The 19,406-nt window shown below is 37.0% G+C and overlaps 2 protein-coding genes across 11 annotated transcripts; one reads left to right on the forward strand and one right to left on the reverse strand.

Annotated features, from left to right (window-relative positions):
* The first annotated feature begins 728 nt into the window (after nt 1-728).
* Nucleotides 729-5,762, forward strand: LOC132708299 (RNA-binding protein spenito). Its single transcript, XM_060680552.1, has 3 exons — nt 729-853; nt 939-3,142; nt 4,080-5,762. Exons 2-3 carry the CDS (start codon nt 995-997, stop codon nt 4,098-4,100), a joined length of 2,169 nt encoding a protein of 722 aa, XP_060536535.1. The 5' UTR covers nt 729-853; nt 939-994; the 3' UTR covers nt 4,101-5,762.
* Nucleotides 5,763-5,883: 121 nt separating this feature from the next.
* On the reverse strand, nt 5,884-19,311 carry LOC132708298 (UBX domain-containing protein 6). Of its 10 annotated transcripts, none has more exons than XM_060680550.1 (8): nt 19,197-19,311; nt 13,112-13,572; nt 12,609-13,061; nt 12,395-12,549; nt 11,927-12,172; nt 11,429-11,586; nt 11,232-11,361; nt 5,884-7,066 (listed from the first exon to the last, which is right to left on the reverse strand). In XM_060680550.1, the coding sequence occupies exons 3-8, from the start codon at nt 12,973-12,975 to the stop codon at nt 6,797-6,799; spliced, it is 1,326 nt and encodes a 441-aa protein (XP_060536533.1). In that variant the 5' UTR covers nt 12,976-13,061; nt 13,112-13,572; nt 19,197-19,311; the 3' UTR covers nt 5,884-6,796. The 10 variants fall into 9 exon arrangements, 8 of the variants coding, with proteins under 8 accessions (XP_060536533.1, XP_060536532.1, XP_060536530.1 ...); XM_060680549.1 differs by lacking the exon at nt 19,197-19,311 and adding an exon at nt 16,231-19,190; XR_009619890.1 differs by lacking the exons at nt 5,884-7,066; nt 11,232-11,361; nt 11,429-11,586; ... (3 more) ...; nt 13,112-13,572; nt 19,197-19,311 and adding exons at nt 13,583-15,230; nt 16,231-19,190.
* Nucleotides 19,312-19,406: the final 95 nt, after the last annotated feature.

Here is a 19,406-nt window from a genome sequence, read left to right on the forward strand (position 1 = left end):
CGAAAAAGAAACGATATTAGAGCGGAGGTTATACTCCACCACAGAATGTCACCACAGAACACTGTTCTAAGATATCTTCCAAAGGTAGGCAAGTTCATCAAAGACACTCTCTCATTACTGACACCCGTCCAGCAAGGTACTTCAAGTCGATATCTACTATATAATACGAAATTCCGTCATCCATACTAAACAAGCTTATATTAATTAGAACTTCGTATAACGTGAATTGGTTTGGAATACAGCTAATGTAGCAATCTCTAATGGAAGACACAATTTTTTTAAAACTGGCTTTAACTTACTGTAATCTGTGGACATTTTTTAAAAGTTACTAAAGGCAATCTTGTTCTTTAACATAATAAATTAGATATAATAGTTAATTAGCCGATTTATTTTCGCCAACTTAACGTTAGCGGCTACGGGTAAGGATGACGTCCCTAGTCTTCTTGTCAATATTTTGGCTTTGCAACTAGGCAGTCTGCCAAGGACGTCCCTAGTCAACTTGCGCTCGATGTTTTATAAGCTATTTGTTTACCTTAGCCATTAGATATTTATCTTTGGATTTTTTCTGCAATGAATTTTGCTTAAAAGTCAAATACAGTATAATGTAATTAATACCAAATGTTTGTATTGACGCAGTCACATGGATTGATGAACGCATAGTAGATGGGTATTAACTATGGGTGCGTATTTACCGTCTGTGGTTCTGCTTTCGGATATTATTCAATGCTCGAAACTCTGGCAACGGGAGCATTCAGCCATTTTGTTTAGTCGATAGGAATGGTTGGCGTTTCGTGAATGTTTGAGAAAATTTTGAAAGAACCTTTATTTTGCCCAGTGCTGTGTAGTTTGTAAAGTATGTTCTTTTTATTATTGTTGCTTTAGTATAGTTTTAATGGTGATATGATGTTTATAGCTAGTGTTTTGCATTGTGTTTTTAGGAAGGGAGTGCTGTGTCATCCATTGTGTTGTCCGTTAATTGGTGTGTTCAGTGCGTATGATCACTGGAAAGGACCGAATTACTGTGAGGATTCCTAATACTGCTATGAAAAGAAGTAGTGATAGAGACACTCCTCCAAGAAGTAAGCGATCGAGATCGAGCATGGGACGGTACGACGATAGTTCAGACGAAAGAATCACGCCCGATAGACTTCGGCGCCGCGGAAGTCGCGGTCGTTCGCCGAGTCCGCGACCTCGCTATATCTCTCCCCATCGTGACGATTATATGCGTCCACCCGAGAGATCCTATCCTTACAAAGTACTTTGCGTCAGCGCCCTTCATCCCAAAGCTAGCGATGAGGTGATAAAGGATACTCTATATAGGGAATATAAGAAATATGGTGATCTTACCATAAGAGTAACTCACGATCTGGACGAGAGGGTGGCGTATGTATGTTTCCGGAACCCCGAAGACGCACGTGACGCGAAACACAGCAAACCGCGTATTATAATTTACGATAAGGTCGCGTTGGTAGAAGCCGTTTACGAAGTGCCGCGTTCGAGTGATATTTACCGTGGCAGGCCTAGGTCTATCACTCCGGAATATGACCGGCACTATTACGCGAGGTCACCCGAACGATTAAGGCCACTCGATCGGTACGACCGGGCCTACGGCCCGCCTCCTGGAATACCCGTCCACCGGGAATATAGACGCGAAGCTTTGCCGGCTGCCCACCATGATTATTTGGCTCGACCGCCCATGCATCACGGTCCGCCTCACATGGCGCCCGCGCATAGCTACGGTCCCCCAAGGCATACAGTGCCGCGTGCGCAATTTGAAAAAACCGAAAACAAAAAGGATAAGTTTCCAAATTATCTGCACCATATTCAGCCCGAAGATGATCCGCTAGCAACTCGGACTTTGTTCGCCGGAAATTTGGAAATCAACATAACAGAAGAAGAGTTGCGAAGGATATTCGGCCGTTACGGAGTAGTGGAGGACATAGATATCAAGAGACCTCCTCCTGGTACAGGTAACGCGTTCGCTTTCGTACGGTTCCACACTTTGGACATGGCGCATCGCGCCAAAGTTGAGCTGTCCGGACAGTACATAGGAAAATTCCAGTGCAAAATAGGTTACGGCAAGGCCACGCCGACAACGCGGATCTGGGTCGGTGGTTTGGGAGTGTGGACCTCGATTCCCCAGTTAGAACGCGAGTTCGATAGATTCGGGGCCATAAAAAAAATTGAGTATGGCAAAGGCGAGAATCAGGCTTATATTTTGTACGACAGCATCGATGCTGCGCAGGCCGCAGTTAAAGAAATGCGGGGTTTTCCTTTAGGGGGCCCCGATAGGAGACTTAGAACAGATTTTGCGGACGTCACGCCCGGGGTCGCCTACCGTCCGAAACCGCCCTACAGCGACGTCGCCGACGAATTTAGACGTCTGGATTATGAGTATGATTATGATCGGGCCTACGGGGCCGGGGCTTATAGGGACAGATTAGCGTATCCTGAACGTAGGGCGGGTAGCAGAGGTCCGTACCGCTATCCAGAGGATCAGGAAGAGTGGGCCAGAGCCCGAGAGGGAGAGTTTCCCAGAAGATCCGGCTCGCGCGTGGATAGGTCCCGTTCTCGTTCGCCCAGGAGATCTCCGGATTCCGATTCCGATAGTGGATCCAGAAGGGCCGGTCTGTTGGCCTCGAGTCGCACGTTGCCAGAAGTGGCGCGAAAGTGCACCACGGTATGGCAGGGAGCTTTGATTTTGAAAAATTCCCTATTTCCCGCCAAATTCCATCTGATGGACGGCGACACGGACATTGTGGAGAGTCTCATGAAAGACGAGGATGGTAAACATCAGTTGCGGATCACGCAGAGGTTGAGGTTGGACCAGCCGAAGCTGGAGGACGTGCAGAAGAGGATACAGAGCGCGAGTTCGCACGCCATATTCCTGGGCCTCGCGGGGTCGACGGCTTCGGTGTCGAACGAGGACGCGTCGGTCCAGACGAGGCCCCTTAGGAATCTGGTGTCCTATTTGAAGCAAAAAGAGGCGGCCGGCGTGATTTCTTTGCTAAATAAAGAGACCGAGGCGACGGGGGTGCTCTATTCGTTCCCCCCGTGTCCGTTTTCTACCGAGCTTTTAAAGCGTTCCTGTCCCAACTTATCCGACGAGGCGATCAAGGAAGATCATCTGATTATAGTAGTGGTACGTGGCGGTACTGCCTAATTTTTGTTATGTCACATTTATGATTATTTGGTATTGCATAAGGTATAGTCATATATAACGTGGATGATATAGGTTAATGTCAAGGGGCCGACGTTCCGATTCGAAAAAGTATCCCCCATTTTTCTTTATTTTAGTGTTATTACCAGAACGTTTTGATTAATTTTTGGGTTGTCCTTGTAAATGTTTTACTACACTCCTGGGGTACTTTTCGAATACGCTCTATTAGTGTGATGTCGAAGTATGGGATTTAGAGACTATTTAACAGAGTCCGTGATCCGTTTATCAACAGTGTACTACTATTCATTTATTGGTTTGGAAATATTAAGATTTTAAATAAAACAACGAGTTGAGAGTGCTTTAATTAAAAATAACTTTAAATATTAATAGACCCAATAATTTTTCAGAAAATTCATTATCAAAACTGATTTGGCTCGTTAAATAGTCTCTAATAATTAAAAACTGCGGCAACGGTAAAAAACTTCCACCGCAAGTAAGATCGCAAACGTTGACAGTTGCCAACCAAAATGACCCACACTACGTCATCACTAATATAGCGGATTGAGGTTTTGTTCGCGATTTATTTCTTTGATACAGGTTCATGTATATTTAAAAGCCCCGAGAATGGTTACAAAATCAAAAGTAATTGGCTTGGGCCATTATTGGGTTCGAATTTGACTTGTCGACGTCAAATTGTGATACAGCACCCTGCACGTTTCCTACATCGTGGTTATACATTTTTTTTCGTTTTTTTTTTACTTTATGACTGTACTTTATTGAGACAGCTTTTAGTTATAGTACACATTTTTTTATTGTCACCGATATCCGCAATATCTCACGTTATTTTTTTGTGTTTGCGTCTTTGTGGGCCAAATTTATTTAATTTTTTTTTATATTTACATTAACATCTTTATTTCAGGAGATCGGAGATCAACGATAAGTAACTTTTGTGTAGGCCCTTCATTTTGTGTAACACTTGTCATGTACGTAACAGGCAGTGGTGTTTATGGTCTAAGTGCTTTGCAGTTCTTTCCCATTGGGTTTGCGCAACTTGAATTCAGTGGTTTTTGGTTTTCATCGTACTATTCGTGGATGTTCCTTGACATTAAGGGATGTGAAAGAACTGTTCATTAAACGCAGTGCGAAAAATTCATATTCGTGTATTTAACTTTAATCGCATGAGTCGCAAATTTATAAACAGACCTCGTGATCTATAGTGGTAGGAGCTCACGGTGGAACAAATTGTCATAATGTACTCTGACTAGTTCGTATCTTGCTAAGCGGGTCATATAGGAACACTTGGATGGAAAATTATTGTAGTGTAGTGGAAATAGATAAAAGTTTTTCTGGCAATAGTGTTTTGTTTCGTTGAGTTCCTTTAGTGCAAAGTGCAGCAGAATCCTCTGATTTTTTTTTGTTTTGAAAGTGAGTAAAGGGGGGGAAACCTTAGTTTGTGTAGTGAAGGGTCTCAGATAAAAGTGGTGATGCAGATTTTTCTTAAACCAATGTCAGTGCTCTTATCAAACAAAAAAAAATGTTGCAAAATCAAAAAGTGATCTCACTAGAAATCAACCAAAGATTTGACTGTGTTATTAAAATGGTAAATAAAAAAACTTATGCCAAATTGTCGAAAATACGGTCTTATTTTTTTACCCCCAAATATTTTTTTATATTGCTAACTTGTTTTAAAATTAGCTATTATGGTGTTCCGACTGCTGCTGTAAGTTGAAAAACACCTTAAGATAAGTATTGCCAAATTTATTGACCAACATAAAATTAATTAATATACAGTAAGGGGTAAATCACGTTTGAAATCTGGTGTACCAGCTCTGTGAAATCCGTGAAATATTTCTTTGCAATAATTAAAGCATCTTTAAATAATAAAAAAAACGCCAACATGTAATTATTAAATCAATATTTTAAAAGTTGGTTGGCACATAACCAGTTACGTTAAATGAATTTTATTGGTGGGATCTTTAATTTAGATTTCTTGGAGTATTCACTCAACCCAGTGATTCCAAATGATTTACTTTTTTCATTGCAATTTTTCATCAACATATATTCATAATTATAAAAATTGTTTTTAAATGTCTTAAACCTGGTCCTTAAATAATTTAATATAGGAAAAATTGTTCACTTAGTTCTGGAATAAAATGCAAAAATATCACAGAAAGAAAGAAAAGAAATCTTTGTGAAATCCGTGAAATCTGAGGAGTCTGGTGAACCAGCTTTGGTTGGTGATTTGTCCCTCGCCATCTAGTGTGTCCTCTTGTAGCAGCTGGACAGCTGAATTAAAGAATACATGCCTCTTTTTGATAACAAAAATATTTTTTTAAATTGGTTTTATTAGTTTTAGTAGTTTATAAGTTTCTTTATTAGAGTTGCCACTGAAAAGAAGACAACAATAAATCAGAAGTACTTCCCTTAAGTAGTGTCTAAAAAATATACCTACAGAACTAGAATCCATATATTAAAAAAAAAAAATCGACAGTACTGGAGAAAAAGTTATATAAATGTGAATTAAACTGAGAAAAAATTACTAACTAAACAATCCACCTTCTCGGGAACTCCTTGCAGTGCATTTTTGTTTTGGACACATGATATATGTGTTGTCTGAATTGGATTTGTGGGCAGATTGCACTAGTGATTTTCCCTTCTAACCAATTGTATTTTTCGATTTTATTAAACAAAAGTGAATTGGTGCATTCAGAAAAACAACATAATTGTATTAAAGAATATATTTTCATATAGCCGTACGCATTTCCATTTAGAGCTTTTTAAAAGTCTGTAAAACATTTTAAATGCTTTATACGTCCGTTAATTATTACATGCCCAAAATCGAAAAAAGCAAAAAACTGATATTTCTCTTTTTTTGCTGTACTTCTTCTCGGTTTATTTGTTTTTCGAACTAGTTTTCATTTAACTGGTTGTTCAGATTTTGAGCATGTGTCTACGGTTATAATGCAGTGCTTATTAGAAAATATGTGGCGCAAAAAATACGAATATTTATCAATAAGTGTAAATAAATAATGGTGTGGACCGTTGGATCACAAAAAAGATTAAAATATTTTTGTTGTATAGGTTCTATAAGGAAATTTTAGTATAATTAACATCACAGGTCGTAACTTTTTTTTAAATTTATAAAGGCAAAAGTTTAATAAAAACCTGCAAAAAATCCCTTGAAATAAAACTACGTATGCTTATACTTTTTCCATTTGTGGTACTCCTGTCAAAAAAGACACCAGGATTGAAAATAGGGTACTGCTTACTGCGCTACAAATCATGTTTTTTAAAAAAATGATTTTAGAAAAAGTTATGGCCTGATGTGATAATTACGGGACACCGGGAATATACATTTCTGACAACTGAAACGCAATTTATCACAGCAGTGAATTGAGAAACGATTTTGAAATAGAAAGTGGTTATAACCCTTGTCTGTGGGGCCAGCTACTAAAAAATTTGCTCAACTATCAAATTCTTTAAATTCTATTAATACCTTCTTAATCGAGACTGTTTTATTATTGTAATTTTTGCCAAACACAACAACCGCTAAATAAATAAAAGCTTAATATGCAACTGAGCAATGCCCAATTTAATAGATGAAAAAAATCTTTGGAATTCATATATATCTAGTAACTAAATTGTTTGCATCAACATCATAACTTCGGGTTTGAGGTAAGTAATATTACCGGAGGCTTTTACTTCTTCGCTCACTGAAGGATCCCACTCGAATATGAGTATTGTAGCAGGAACCAGTCGTAATTCAGCCAGTGAACTGTCGTAATCCTTTTCTTCTAGTTTAAGGCCCGTAGGAGATGCCAGTAGGAAAGGAAGGCCTTCGTGTTCCAAGTTCTCCTTCACAAAATCGATCACGTCGCCGTATTTTTCGTAGACGAAAAATGTACCCTAAAAAAGTTAAAAAGTTTAGACCAATTTAAATTGAAAACTAGTTACGCAACACTTTGACATTTTACGCAAATATCAAATACACGAGCCACTTAAATCAACTTAAAATTAAGGGATCTCATTTAAGACCGGACGATAACACCTATACAGCAGCATGCTTAAAAATACAATATTTTAAGTAATTTTATGAAAAAAATGCACTATAAACGTCAGTTATGCCGAGTGCCTAATTATTCCATATCTAGAAAACAAAGTAAGATAAAGCTTAATTTTTAATTTGCTCTAACTAAAGTAAAGAATCAATGTACAGGTTGTCCCAAATTTGACGGGAACTATAGGGATATCGCAAACTTTAAGAGATACGTCGCTTAAATAGAGGCGCTTTCCCATTGCAACTTTTTCTGCCCTATAAAATGACATTATTAGTATTTTTTTAAAGGCAGATCTGTATTTTTTAAAAATATTTTCAATAGGCTTGCCACTCTCAAAAAATACATGTATCACACCTTTTACTAAACAATAACTCTCCAAAATTGACATTAAAGCATTAATTTACACAAAAAATAAGGTCTTTTTGTTAAATGGGGGCTTTAATTACATTTCGCTTTGGTAACTGACACTAGCCAAAAAAAAAGACTTCACGGTAAAAAGTAAAAGCCGTCCAGTTAATAACTAGGCATGCGAATGATCCAGAATTCACTAGTAATTCTGGAATTTCTATGTGAATTTTAATAAAAATGTAATATTCGCGTTTTTTCACATACATACAACAGTAAAAAGTAACTGGCACCTTAATAATTAACAACTATGCCGACTATGTAAATTTGCCCTAAAATAGATAATTTTGGGGCAGTATTGTTTAGTAAATCATTAAGTGTGATACATGTATTTTTTCAGAATGACGAGCTCTTTCGAAATTAAAAAAAAATGCAGATCTGTATTTAAGAAAACTGAAACGTCATATTTCAAACTCATTCGAACTTATAGGGGAGAAAAAGTTGCAATAAGAAAGTGCCATTTGTTTAAAGAAAAAAAGTGTTTAAGGCGAAGAAAAAATTCAAAAGAACTTGCTGAAACTTTGCGATGGGTCCTTGTCCTTCCAATCTCCTTCCTACAGCACTCTTCCATTTCTTGAACTATGTTGTTTATCCATTTTTTTCATAGACATACCTTAGATGGTATTCTTTTGTCGTTCCTTCGACGTAAACGCCCGTACCATTTCAGCTTTTTCATTTATCGTGTCGACGATAGTACTTGACTTGATCTTGTAAAGTTAAGCTACAATATCTTCTCCAGTACTTCATTTCTGAAGATAGTAATTTCCGATTTAAATTTTTGTATACCACCCACATCTCCGCTCTCTATGTCATAAGCGGCTATACTAGAGTTTTTTTTTTGTTAAGTTTTTTATTTGCAATATTGGGTGCAACGTTGTTACCATGTTTTTATCTCTGCCCATTTTTTCATTATGTCCTTGTCTTCTCCCCCAAACGATTTACAATTTTGGTCATTCCTTTTTCTAATTTTATATCTTGACCTGCTATAGCCATCTTTTGGGTCTTCTGTGTTCACTTCCAGACCCCACTGATTGTATTCCTCCATTAATTTGTTAAGCATGTATGTCATATGTTGATGATCTTCAGCCATAACACCTCGGTCCTCAGCAAAGAGAATAGTGTATATTTGGCTGTTATTCAGCCATATTCAAATTGTGCTGTACTTTCTACTCCACTACTTTAGAGCGGCACAAACACTCCTCTTGTCTGTTGAAAGACTGCAGAGGTGTGGTCTCCAATTATTACTATCATCTGGTTTCGCTGCTTCCTCTACGCTAATTCATAATTTTTGAAGAGGAACAGAATCAAAGGCTGCGCAAGTCAATAAAAGTAACATCAAGTGTTTTTCCTTTTGCTCCATATTTTAGTGTGAATACGTTATCTGTGCACTACCTTCCTAGTCTAAAACCACTTTGTTCCTCAATCTCCTCAACCTCCTACTTATATCCGGGATTTTAGAACTCTCCTGTACAGTCTTCCTGCTGACGATGTTTTGTTAATTTCTCTATAATTTCCGCATTCACCCCAATAGCCTTCTTCAAATTTGGAACACCATGTACAAGGGTTCATTGATATTTTGATACCCACCTACACAGTTTATTAAAGTGTGATAAGTAAAAACTTTATATACAAAAGTAGTATGATTTTTTCTGTATCATCTTCCAAACGCGCCAATAAAAACAAATGAGCGACGCAAACGTATAAAAAATGAACAGCTACATTTTTTTAAATGGAACACCCTGTATATTTCTACTTAAGATGAGAGTCCTTTGTAGACCGATTTAAAAAATATATAGTTTTTCGGTATTTGGCTTAGCCGGTTTGTTGCTTTTAAAATAAAATTTAATTCAAAATAAAGCAGAATGTTTAATTATCATTGGCGATATTCATGTTTAATTTGCGTTAGACAGCCATCAAAACTTATACGCAATGTCTTTGTGTTCCAAACCAATAACGGTCATTGATAATTAAATTATTCTAGTTTTGAATAATAAACTCGAGTTATATCAAAAAATTTCATTTCATTTTAAGTCGAAATATACAGGGTTTTCCATTTTAAAAAGTTAAGAAGTTATTGGTATGTTCAGAAGATGAGAAAAGATCATACAACTTTTGGATAGAAGGTTTTTGCATAAACGAATAATGGTCATTGATCATTAAATTCTATTTTTGTATAATAAACTAGAGTTATTTCAAAATTTTCATTTCATTTTAAGTCGAAATATACAGGGTGTTCTATTTTAAAAAGTTAAGGAGTTGTTGGTATGTTCAGAAGATGAGAAAAGATCATACAACTTTTGGATAGAAGGTTTTTGCCTGTCTAATTTAATAAACCCTGTAGGTGAGTGTCGATATTTAAATGAAAACCGATTATATTTATTCACTTTTTGCAGTTGTTGATGAATCGACGTTTCGCCAATCATCCTGTTGGCTTCTTCAGAGCTTAACTGAATCTGATTCGCATTCAGCCCTGTACCTGGTTGTATATTGTTTGAGGTGGGCGGAGCTAAAGAAGGGGGGGCATGAACATTGTCTCGGAAGGTTGTGGTGAACCCTTAATATCTTGAATGTCGGAATTATTTCAGAGAAGAGCAAATATAAGGTGTTTTAATTTTGTATGGAGCGACTCTGGTTAAGATATTTTTATACTTCTGTAAACGAGAGAGTTGATAATCGATGATTTTTGGGCCAGGTGGTGATGTGACACTAAGGTATTGGTGTGCATAGGTTTTTTGTAAACACGATGACCCAATGTTAGGTCTGATTTTCTATTGATAAGAATATCTAAGAATGGAAGGTTATTATTATTTTCCAACTCAATGGTAAAATGTATGTTAGGGTGTATAGAGTTTAAATGTATAAGGAAATCTACTAGGGATTCTTGACGATTAGGTCAAATAACAAAAGTATCATCGACGTAGCCTTTCCATAATTTTGGTTTTAGATGGAAGGTGTCGAGAGCTTTCTTCTCAAAGGCTTCCATAAACATATTCGTGATGACTGGTGATAGTGGAGAACCCATAGCGGTTTCTGACTTTGTTCAAAAATTTGATCATTATATCAACTAGGCTCAAAACACATGAAAGACTATGACAAATAAACTCATCAGCAGTTGCCAAACACAATAACAAAACCAGACCTCAAATATTATTCGATAAAACTAAAATTCTTGTATGTAATAAATTCTTCTACCCACGAAAAATCAGAGAATCTATACAAATCTATAAGCAACCAGACAATATTAACCGACTCAGGCTGTAAATAGTATTACAGTAGCCTGTGAAACTTTCTTTGAAAAAATAATATTCAAGATATTAGCATTTTAATTGAGTTGGTGCTAAATCAACCCCTATAAACAATACTGCCATATTTAGCAAAAAAGTCAACCAATTTTTGATCAAATGGGAGAAACATCACCTTCCAAAATATTACTGAATATATTATATCATATCATAGTTTCTGGAAATTTTCTTAACAAAATTTTTTAAAAATGAATTTTTTCCTTTTTTCATATGAACCTTACTTTAACCATCTATTTTTTTTTAAGAAAACAATTTTCTCAGATTTTTGTGGAATGAAATGTTTTCATCAAAATTATATGGGCTCACTTGCAAATAAAGGCCATCTGGAAATCTGATCCTGATCAACGAGAACTTATATTTTCTTATTTCGCGAAGCTCGTCTTTTTCCTTCATCGCTTTTGTTCTCAGCTGCAGCTGCTTTTCAGCCATCTCTGATCTAAAATTGAAACACCAAATTGTTTAAAATAAAAAATATTATTTACAGGTACTGCGAAAATGAATACCTCAGCTGTTGTTCCTTCTTCAATTCTTCAGGGGAGATGGCGTAAAAATCCTGGGGTAGTTCAATTTTTACTGCTGCTTGTGCTGGTGAGAGCACCTGCAGATTCCTATCCAGTTCTAATTCCACGCGGTTTTCCGATTTTAATGCATCCCTCAAATTCTAAAATTTACTTCCACCGTTACAGCCAAAAACATTTATTTTTAAAATTCGCTTAACAAGTAAAGCAACTATAAATGACATTCAAACTAAATATCTTTGGTTGGGTTTTTATTCTATCTCCACCTACATATTTATTATATTTTTTTGTAGGAAATAAATAGTTTTCATGTATTGTTAGCTTATTTTTTCTAATAACCAACACTAAAAAATAGTACATGGGGTTACTTCAACACCACATATTTCTTGGGAATGGTTTAAAGAAACCACTAAGAACCCTGATTCCCTTTTCTGATAAATTAAAAATTTGAACCAAAAATAAAAGAGATCATTTAGAACTAACCTCCAAATTTTCCATTCCTTCTATATTTTCTAGAGACCATAACCAGAACTCCTCTTCAACACCATCATGCTCCAATTTTGCTTGTCGAAATCCCGCTGCATACAGAAACTCAGTGGCTCCCAAAATTGGAAGTACTTTTTCAGTAAAGGTCTTATTTGAACAACGAATTTTGTGGAATTTTGTTTCAGTAGGGTTACCAATAATATTGTCAATATATCGAATCAGAATATTTACACAATCATTAACCTAAAAAATCACATTTCATCATTAGTAAGAATTTCAAAAACTCAGTCAATCTAGACGTTGTGTAAAAAGATTTTTGAAATTAAATTTACCTATGTTCTGCTATAGTTGCAGGAATATATTATTTGAAATGCTACATATCTTTAAACAAAATTTTTTGTTCTGCTCTATTAAAAATGCTCCAATACCTATTTCAAATTCTTTTTTTTTTTTAAATAACTTTACCTTTGTTCTACTGTAGTTGCAGGAATGTATTATTAAACATGCTGTAATACCTCTTTCCTCTTCTAGAGCCTCAAAAAGAAATTCTTTTATTTTCACTTTCCATTCTTCTTTTGGTAAAACCTCGTCACTAACTAAAGGACACTTGAAATAAACACCTAAAATTAATTAAAACTAGCAATCAAATGCCGAAACCTTGCATTTAATGATAGTGCACCTTTTACAGCTAAATGGGAAGATGTTTCCAATTGAGTTTGTTTAGAGTTTACAGACAATTGAGGTAAATTAGAATCTGCACTCTTTTTTTCCGCTTCCAATTCTCGCCTCACTTGTGCTTGAATTGCTGCTAAAGATGTATTAAAAGGTGTGTCCTTTCGTTGACTACTTAACCTCGCCAATGCTGCTTCAGCAGCTTGGCGAGTTGCATCGGATGGTTCGCCTCGTTTCGGAACTGAAGTATTTATTTTTTGAGGTGGCACTACAGAGGTCGATGAAGATTCGTTCAGTTTATGACCAGGTCCAGCAAGTTTAAATTTGGCATCTGCTTTCTTTTTTTGAAAAAACTTTTTAATTTTTTCTGCCATAATGGTTTATATTCGAGGCGTATGTTCTTTGGGAAGTGCCAATTTTGAAACACTGGCTTTCAGCTCTTCGATTTCGTGAATACTAGCTGGAAATTTGTTTATGAAGAATGGATTGAAATTAAACGGAGATACGTACTGGGTTTTATAAAGCGTTGGTAGATATCAAGTCCATAGTATTTCCAAGCGATAAATATTAGCAACAGATTAAAACCAAGTATGCCCGAAAAAACTTTCAGTAACGTGCACTGAAACTCGCTGAAGTTTGTAAGATCTGATGTCAGTTGGTCAGGTTCGCGCAAAACAACGAATGAATCGTGAACGTATATCTGAAGCGCGTTTAAATAAAATAAGACACTCTTGAAAATCGAAGAATTTTCAAAATAATCGGAAAATGAGGACATTACTTGGAAACGCAAATACAAAATGTATTAAACTCCAACATCTGATTTTTTTTTTTTTTTTTTTATTTACGCTTTATTTAGCCACTGCTGCTAAGGCAATTCGGCCAGCTTCACGGTAGTGGTGTGCAATAAACTATTTCCATGAAGGATGCCTCCGTAAAGAGGGTCTGGGTGATACCATCATCCTACTGGACGGCTATACAGGGAAAAAAAATGGACGAAAGAATTAGAATATGTGAAAACAATATTCAAAGTTTTAATCCACATGCATCTAAAAATCGGCAAACAATTCTAGCAGCAAAATCCAACTGAGTGCGGTGAAATAAAATGGAATTAATATGCAGAGGCGAAGGAAAATTAGCACTAATGAGTGACTCATACAACTGTTGTGATTTTTCCCAATGAAGAGCACAATCAAACAGCACATGACTTAAATCGCCCAGTTCTCCACATTCACAGTCTCCGGAGAGTTTGACTTTGATTCTATTTAGGTGAGCCGGAGAACAGCAATGGTTGCTTCTCAGTCTACACATAGTTGTAATTTCTCTTCTATTCAGGTCGAGCTTATGAAACCAGGGTTTAGTTGGCGGAGTAGAATAATGTGAGGTGAAATTAACTCCTTTCCCTAATCCTATATGTTTCCATCTGTCGCTCCAAGCATTCCAGATGTTATGCTTTAATTTAGGGAAGAATTCCCTAAAGCTCAATTTTATATTTTCCTGTGGTTCGAGGCGTGCAGCATTGGCGATCTGATCCGCAATATCGTTTTCTTTTATACTGGTATGGCTTGGTATCCAGCATAATTGGATGTCCTTATTTTGCGTTTTTATTAAGGTAAATAGTTTATTCTTAACCTGCAAGGTTAGGTAGTTAGACTTTGCATCCATCCCAGTTTTATTGATATCTTCGAGGGCACTTTTGGAGTCTGAAAGGATGACTGCTTTGTTGATGTCCTTGAATTCAATCCAATCAAGAGCTTGACCAATAGCATAAATCTCGGCAGAGCAAATGGATAGTTCACTTGGTAGGCCTTGTCCCATTTTAAGGTTCGTATTGTAGTTGTAAACGCCAAAACCTACTCGGCCTTCTTTATCTTTTGAGGCGTCTGTAAAAATTAAATGAAAATCTGGGGTCCAAGTCTCGCTCTTCTTAATTTCAAATAATTTGGAGTTATTATTATCTTTCTTTAGTTTTAAGTCTTGGATTTGAACAGAGCTTAAAAGGTTCGGCAGTGGGCAAGAAAAACAGGGATAAACTGGGCTCCTGTAAAGTGTATCTAACAGTGAATCAACTCTTTCAAAAGCATCCACAAGTGCAGGAATACTCTTTTTCCGAAAAAAGTAATAGTTTTCATTATAGGTGATATATAACCATCTAACCGCAGCTAAGGTTTCACTGTCCACTAAACTGGCAGCTTTCAATAATGATTTAGTCGCTAGCATGTATCTTCTGTGTTCTAAATCCATTTCACTTGCTTCCCCTAGAAGTATGTTAGTAGGTGTGGACTTCATATATCCCAGAGCTATTCTCAGTGCCTCAAATTGAATTTTGTTAAGTTGAGCAATAGACTTTCTTGAGCTACCACCCAAAAAAGAGGCTCCATAATCCAAATGGGGTCTAACATAAGCTTTGTAAAAAGTTAGAAGGGTAGAGGGATGTGCCCCCCACCAGATTCTACTTATAAATCGCATCATATTCAACCCACCTGAAGCTTTCTGTATCATATTTCTAATTTGTGGCTCCCATGACAGTTTTGGATCAAAAATCACTCCTAGATATGTGATGGAATTTGTCCATGCAATGGTTCGAGTGTTGAGGTGAAGTCTGGGGAGATAATTAACCTTGTAATTCTTCCTGGAAAAAAATATAGCTGCAGATTTATTGGGGTTAATCTCAAGTCCTACATTCAAAGACCAAATATGTATATTTTGCAAAGTTCTATTCAAATTGTTCACTATTGTTTCGGCATCAGTCCCAGTACTCAGCAAGGCGGTATCGTCCGCAAACTGTAAAAGTCTTATGTTCTCAGGAATTGTTTCATTGATTGAATTGATGTAAATATTAAATAGTAATGGAGAAAGAGGGGAACCTTGGGGAACTCCCTTGCTAGTGGTTCTGCCTGACACGAATGTATTAGTAGATGGATCTTTAACTTGTATCTTCCTGTTCGTGAGAAAATCTTTAATGAGCAAAGTCAAATCTCTGGCGATTCCAATTTTGGCCAACACCGAGGTCAATAAGTCAACATTTATATTATCGTAGGCATTGGATATGTCCAAAGTCACCATTGCTGCTAGTTGATTGCGAGCCAAACGGCAGAGGACCTCTGAGGAGATAACTGCAAGATTGTCGAAAGTTCCCTTACCCTTTCTGAAACCGGTTTGGCGAACGTCTATTAAACCTTGGTTCTCTACGAACCATTCCAGTCGGTTTTTGATCATAATTTCAAAAGTTTTGCTTATGCAAGAAGCTAGGTTGATGGGCCTGTAGGACGATAACGCTGAGGGGTCTCTCCCCGGTTTAGGAATTGCGATCACCATTTGGGTTTTCCACGTCTCTGGAATGGTGGTTTCCCTCCGAAGTATTTTGTTGAAAAATTTGATAAGAAAGACTGCTCCTTCAACAGGGAGATGGCTGAGCACACTGAAAGGTACTTTATCCACACCGGGACTCTTGCTCTTCCGACCTTTAACGGCCGCGACAAATTCTGAGATATGGAAGTCTTCTGTATATTCTGATGAGAAGCGACATTCGGGGATATTAGGCAACCTAGAGGGAGGTTGCGTCAAAAGATCAAACATATCTTGTGGGATTGAGAAATTCAAGGGAAAATGATAATTTTGGTACCTGATACCTTTAGCAAACCTTCTAATACTGCTCCAAACTTCTTTTGCACTAGTATTTGGAGATAGATTCTCACAAAAGTTGACAAAGCCTTCCTTTTTCTTCTTACGTAGCAGCTGTCTTGTTTGTGCCCGGGTTCTTAATGATTCCAGGAAGTTGGTCTCAGAGGGGTTGTTTTTATAGTCTCTGAATGCTTGTCTTTTCCTTTTAATAGCGTTGGTGCACTCATTATCCCACCAAGGTAACCCGTAGTTTAATGAGTGTTTATGCATTGGAACAGATTCTGCAATAGATAGGAAAATTATATTCATAAAATCCTCATAATTTATAGGAGGTGAAGTTCTAAATTTCGTGGAGATTAAATCAGAAAATTTCTCCCAGTCTGCCTTGTTGAAATTATATTTGCTAGTGTAGTTTCTTGTCGAACCTGAGTTGCAACGGTTATTTCCGATGATACACAAAATAGGAAAATGATCGCTATTCACTCTATCCTGGAGAACCCTGCAGTCAGTAAGTCCAGACAGTCTCTGGGAGCAAAAAGCTACATCTGGAGCGCTGTGTACGCCTGGGCGTGTGAGCCGAGTAGCTGATCCATCGTTTAGTACCCACAAATCGTGATCCTTAATGAAATCATAAAGAATGTTCCCACTTCTAATTCCCCGTGAGTAACTGACCTGGGAACCCCATATTGGATTATGGGCATTAAAGTCTCCCATAACGAGGACGGGTTTATTACGGGTTAGATCGAAAATTGAATCGAGGCTTGCCCTGACCAAACAAATATCTGGAGGGTTGTAAACACAACAAATAAAAAAATCGACAAGCTCTACAAGAATAACCTGACACCTCTCTGGTATATTAATTCTGCTTAAGTCGATGATATTATATTTTATTTTGTTTTTCAAGAAAATTGCTATACCATCTGCACCATTAGGTTTATCTGCTCTTACAGAAGAGAACCCTGATATTTTAAAGTTAGTGTTGGGTTTGAGCAAGGTTTCATTGAGCAATAAGATCTGTAGCTTAAAATCCCTTATAACTCTAATGATAGCATCTTTATTTTTTTCAGCCCCGCAAATGTTCCAGTGAACGATATTCATTATAGCTCAACTATAAAACGCTTGTGACTAAAACTTAAACTTAGTTTTGTTACGTAAAAACTACTGTTAGATTAAAACTAGTGATAAGATTACCTTTGCTTTTTCTAACCCCTGTAGGTCAACCGCTGCCATCGCAGCCGCCCCCCCTCCGTAGGTCAAATGAACCAAAATATTGTTTGATATTGTTGACACAATTTTCATCCATACCCTTTATTGACATAACGTCTTTTTTGAAAGCTTCAAACTTGTTGCATACTTCTTCCCAGCCATTTCCTACAGGAGTTACTTCCATTTCCGACTCTGATGTCGAGTTTTCAACTACTTGTATAGATGAGACTTTTCTTCTTGCACTTGAGGGTAACAAAGTTAGTTCATGGGCTACTTTATCATACCCTTTGGTAAATTGGGTGTCAGGCCGTTTTCTTTTAAGTACTGATGTATATGAGGAACAGCCCTGAGGACTTGTTGGATGAGGAGGTTTATTCTGAGTTTTTTTATTTAAACTAGGAAAATCTTCTGGTTTTCGGGTAAAGCCTTGGTTTGCATTAATTAGCCGTGGATGCAGTTTAGCTGCTTCATAAAAAGAAAGGTTGTAGAAGCTCATGGTTTCGTTAATTTGTTTTTGCCGTTTGTATTCGGGACATCCCCAGTCAGTAGCAGTGTGGTGTCCCTTGCAATTTACGCAGCTTGGTTTTGGATTTACTTCACAATTTGGAATTTTACACGTTTTAGTCAGATTGTTAAGATGATCTGCAGGGCATTTCATTTTTTTCATTGCTTGCTCTCTTTTTTGACAAACAAACATAAGATGATCTTCTGTACAAAAACCGCAACGAGGCTTGCCTCTACAATTATTTTTGACATGTCCAAATCTGCAACAATTGACGCACATTATAACCGGGTTAACATATTTTTCCACTTCTCTTTCATTATTAAAAATATTTACAGTTTGGGGTAATGATTTGCCTTCAAATGTTACAATATAATCGTTTGTGGGGATGGTTTTCATTACTGTTTCACCAGAAATAGCAAGTATTTTCTTCCTTCTTAAGACTCTTTTTACATTTAATATCTTAATCAACCTGGCCCGGGATCCTTCTCCTGTATAAGCTACCGCTTCTGAGTAAAAATCCTCTTCCGTAATTTGGTCCCCTACATCCTTGATTAGTCCTCTACAAGTGACAAGACGTTGTGGAATGTACCTATTATAGCCTCTAGCAGAACTGAAACTTTCATTTGACAAAAACTGATTAGCATACTCTGATGTTCTGAATTCAATTCCAATTTTATTAGCCCCTTTTCTATTGATTTTTGTTATACCTTGTACTCCAGCTCTGTGCAAAATTTTTCCAATATTCATCGGGTGAATGTTTCCAACTTGAGAAGTTATTCCCTCCATTATGATAAGAAATGGTCCCTGGTCTGTAAGTTCATACTTATACTTTCGGTTAAGTGTTCTCCTTATGTTGACTGAAATTCTTGCAATTTCGTTTAGGGCATCCTGATCTTCCACGAAGACAGATTTAAGCTTTTGTAACTCTGTCTCCAATAAATCTATTTCCTCCTTAGTGGGTACTAAGAAGTATTGATGCTGAGCGATAGCATGTGCTGTTTTCTTAGCTAAAGGCGAAAGCGTCAAGGCTGATGAATAACCACTGCTAGAGGAGGTAGAAGCTTGGGACAAGTTTAGTTGAGCTTGAAAGGAATCAAAATCATTTGCAAACACTATCGGATTATTAACTACGATACGATCGTTTCTATCAGGGGGGTCTTTACCCCCCGAAGCACATGCCATGATATGAAAAGCGCTAAATTATTGCGAACTGCGACACCAAACCAAAGCAAATATTAACGGCTGACTAAATATAAAACTCACCCAGACCGAAAAATTCAGTTGAAGACTAGAATTACGTCAAAAAAATGAAAATTTTCTCGGACCGAGGTAAAATTGTGCACACCACTTCACCTGGTTGACCGAAAAAAAAAAAGAACATCTGATTTTGACTTAATAAATTCTTCTTATTCATATTAATATAACATTAGGCAAATTTACTTGAGGCAGTCGCCCATTACCGACTTCCGTCGA

Source organism: Cylas formicarius, unplaced genomic scaffold, assembly GCF_029955315.1.
Source record: "Cylas formicarius isolate icCylForm1 unplaced genomic scaffold, icCylForm1.1 PGA_scaffold_10__41_contigs__length_53128322, whole genome shotgun sequence".
In the NCBI taxonomy this organism is placed as follows: domain Eukaryota; kingdom Metazoa; phylum Arthropoda; class Insecta; order Coleoptera; family Brentidae; genus Cylas; species Cylas formicarius.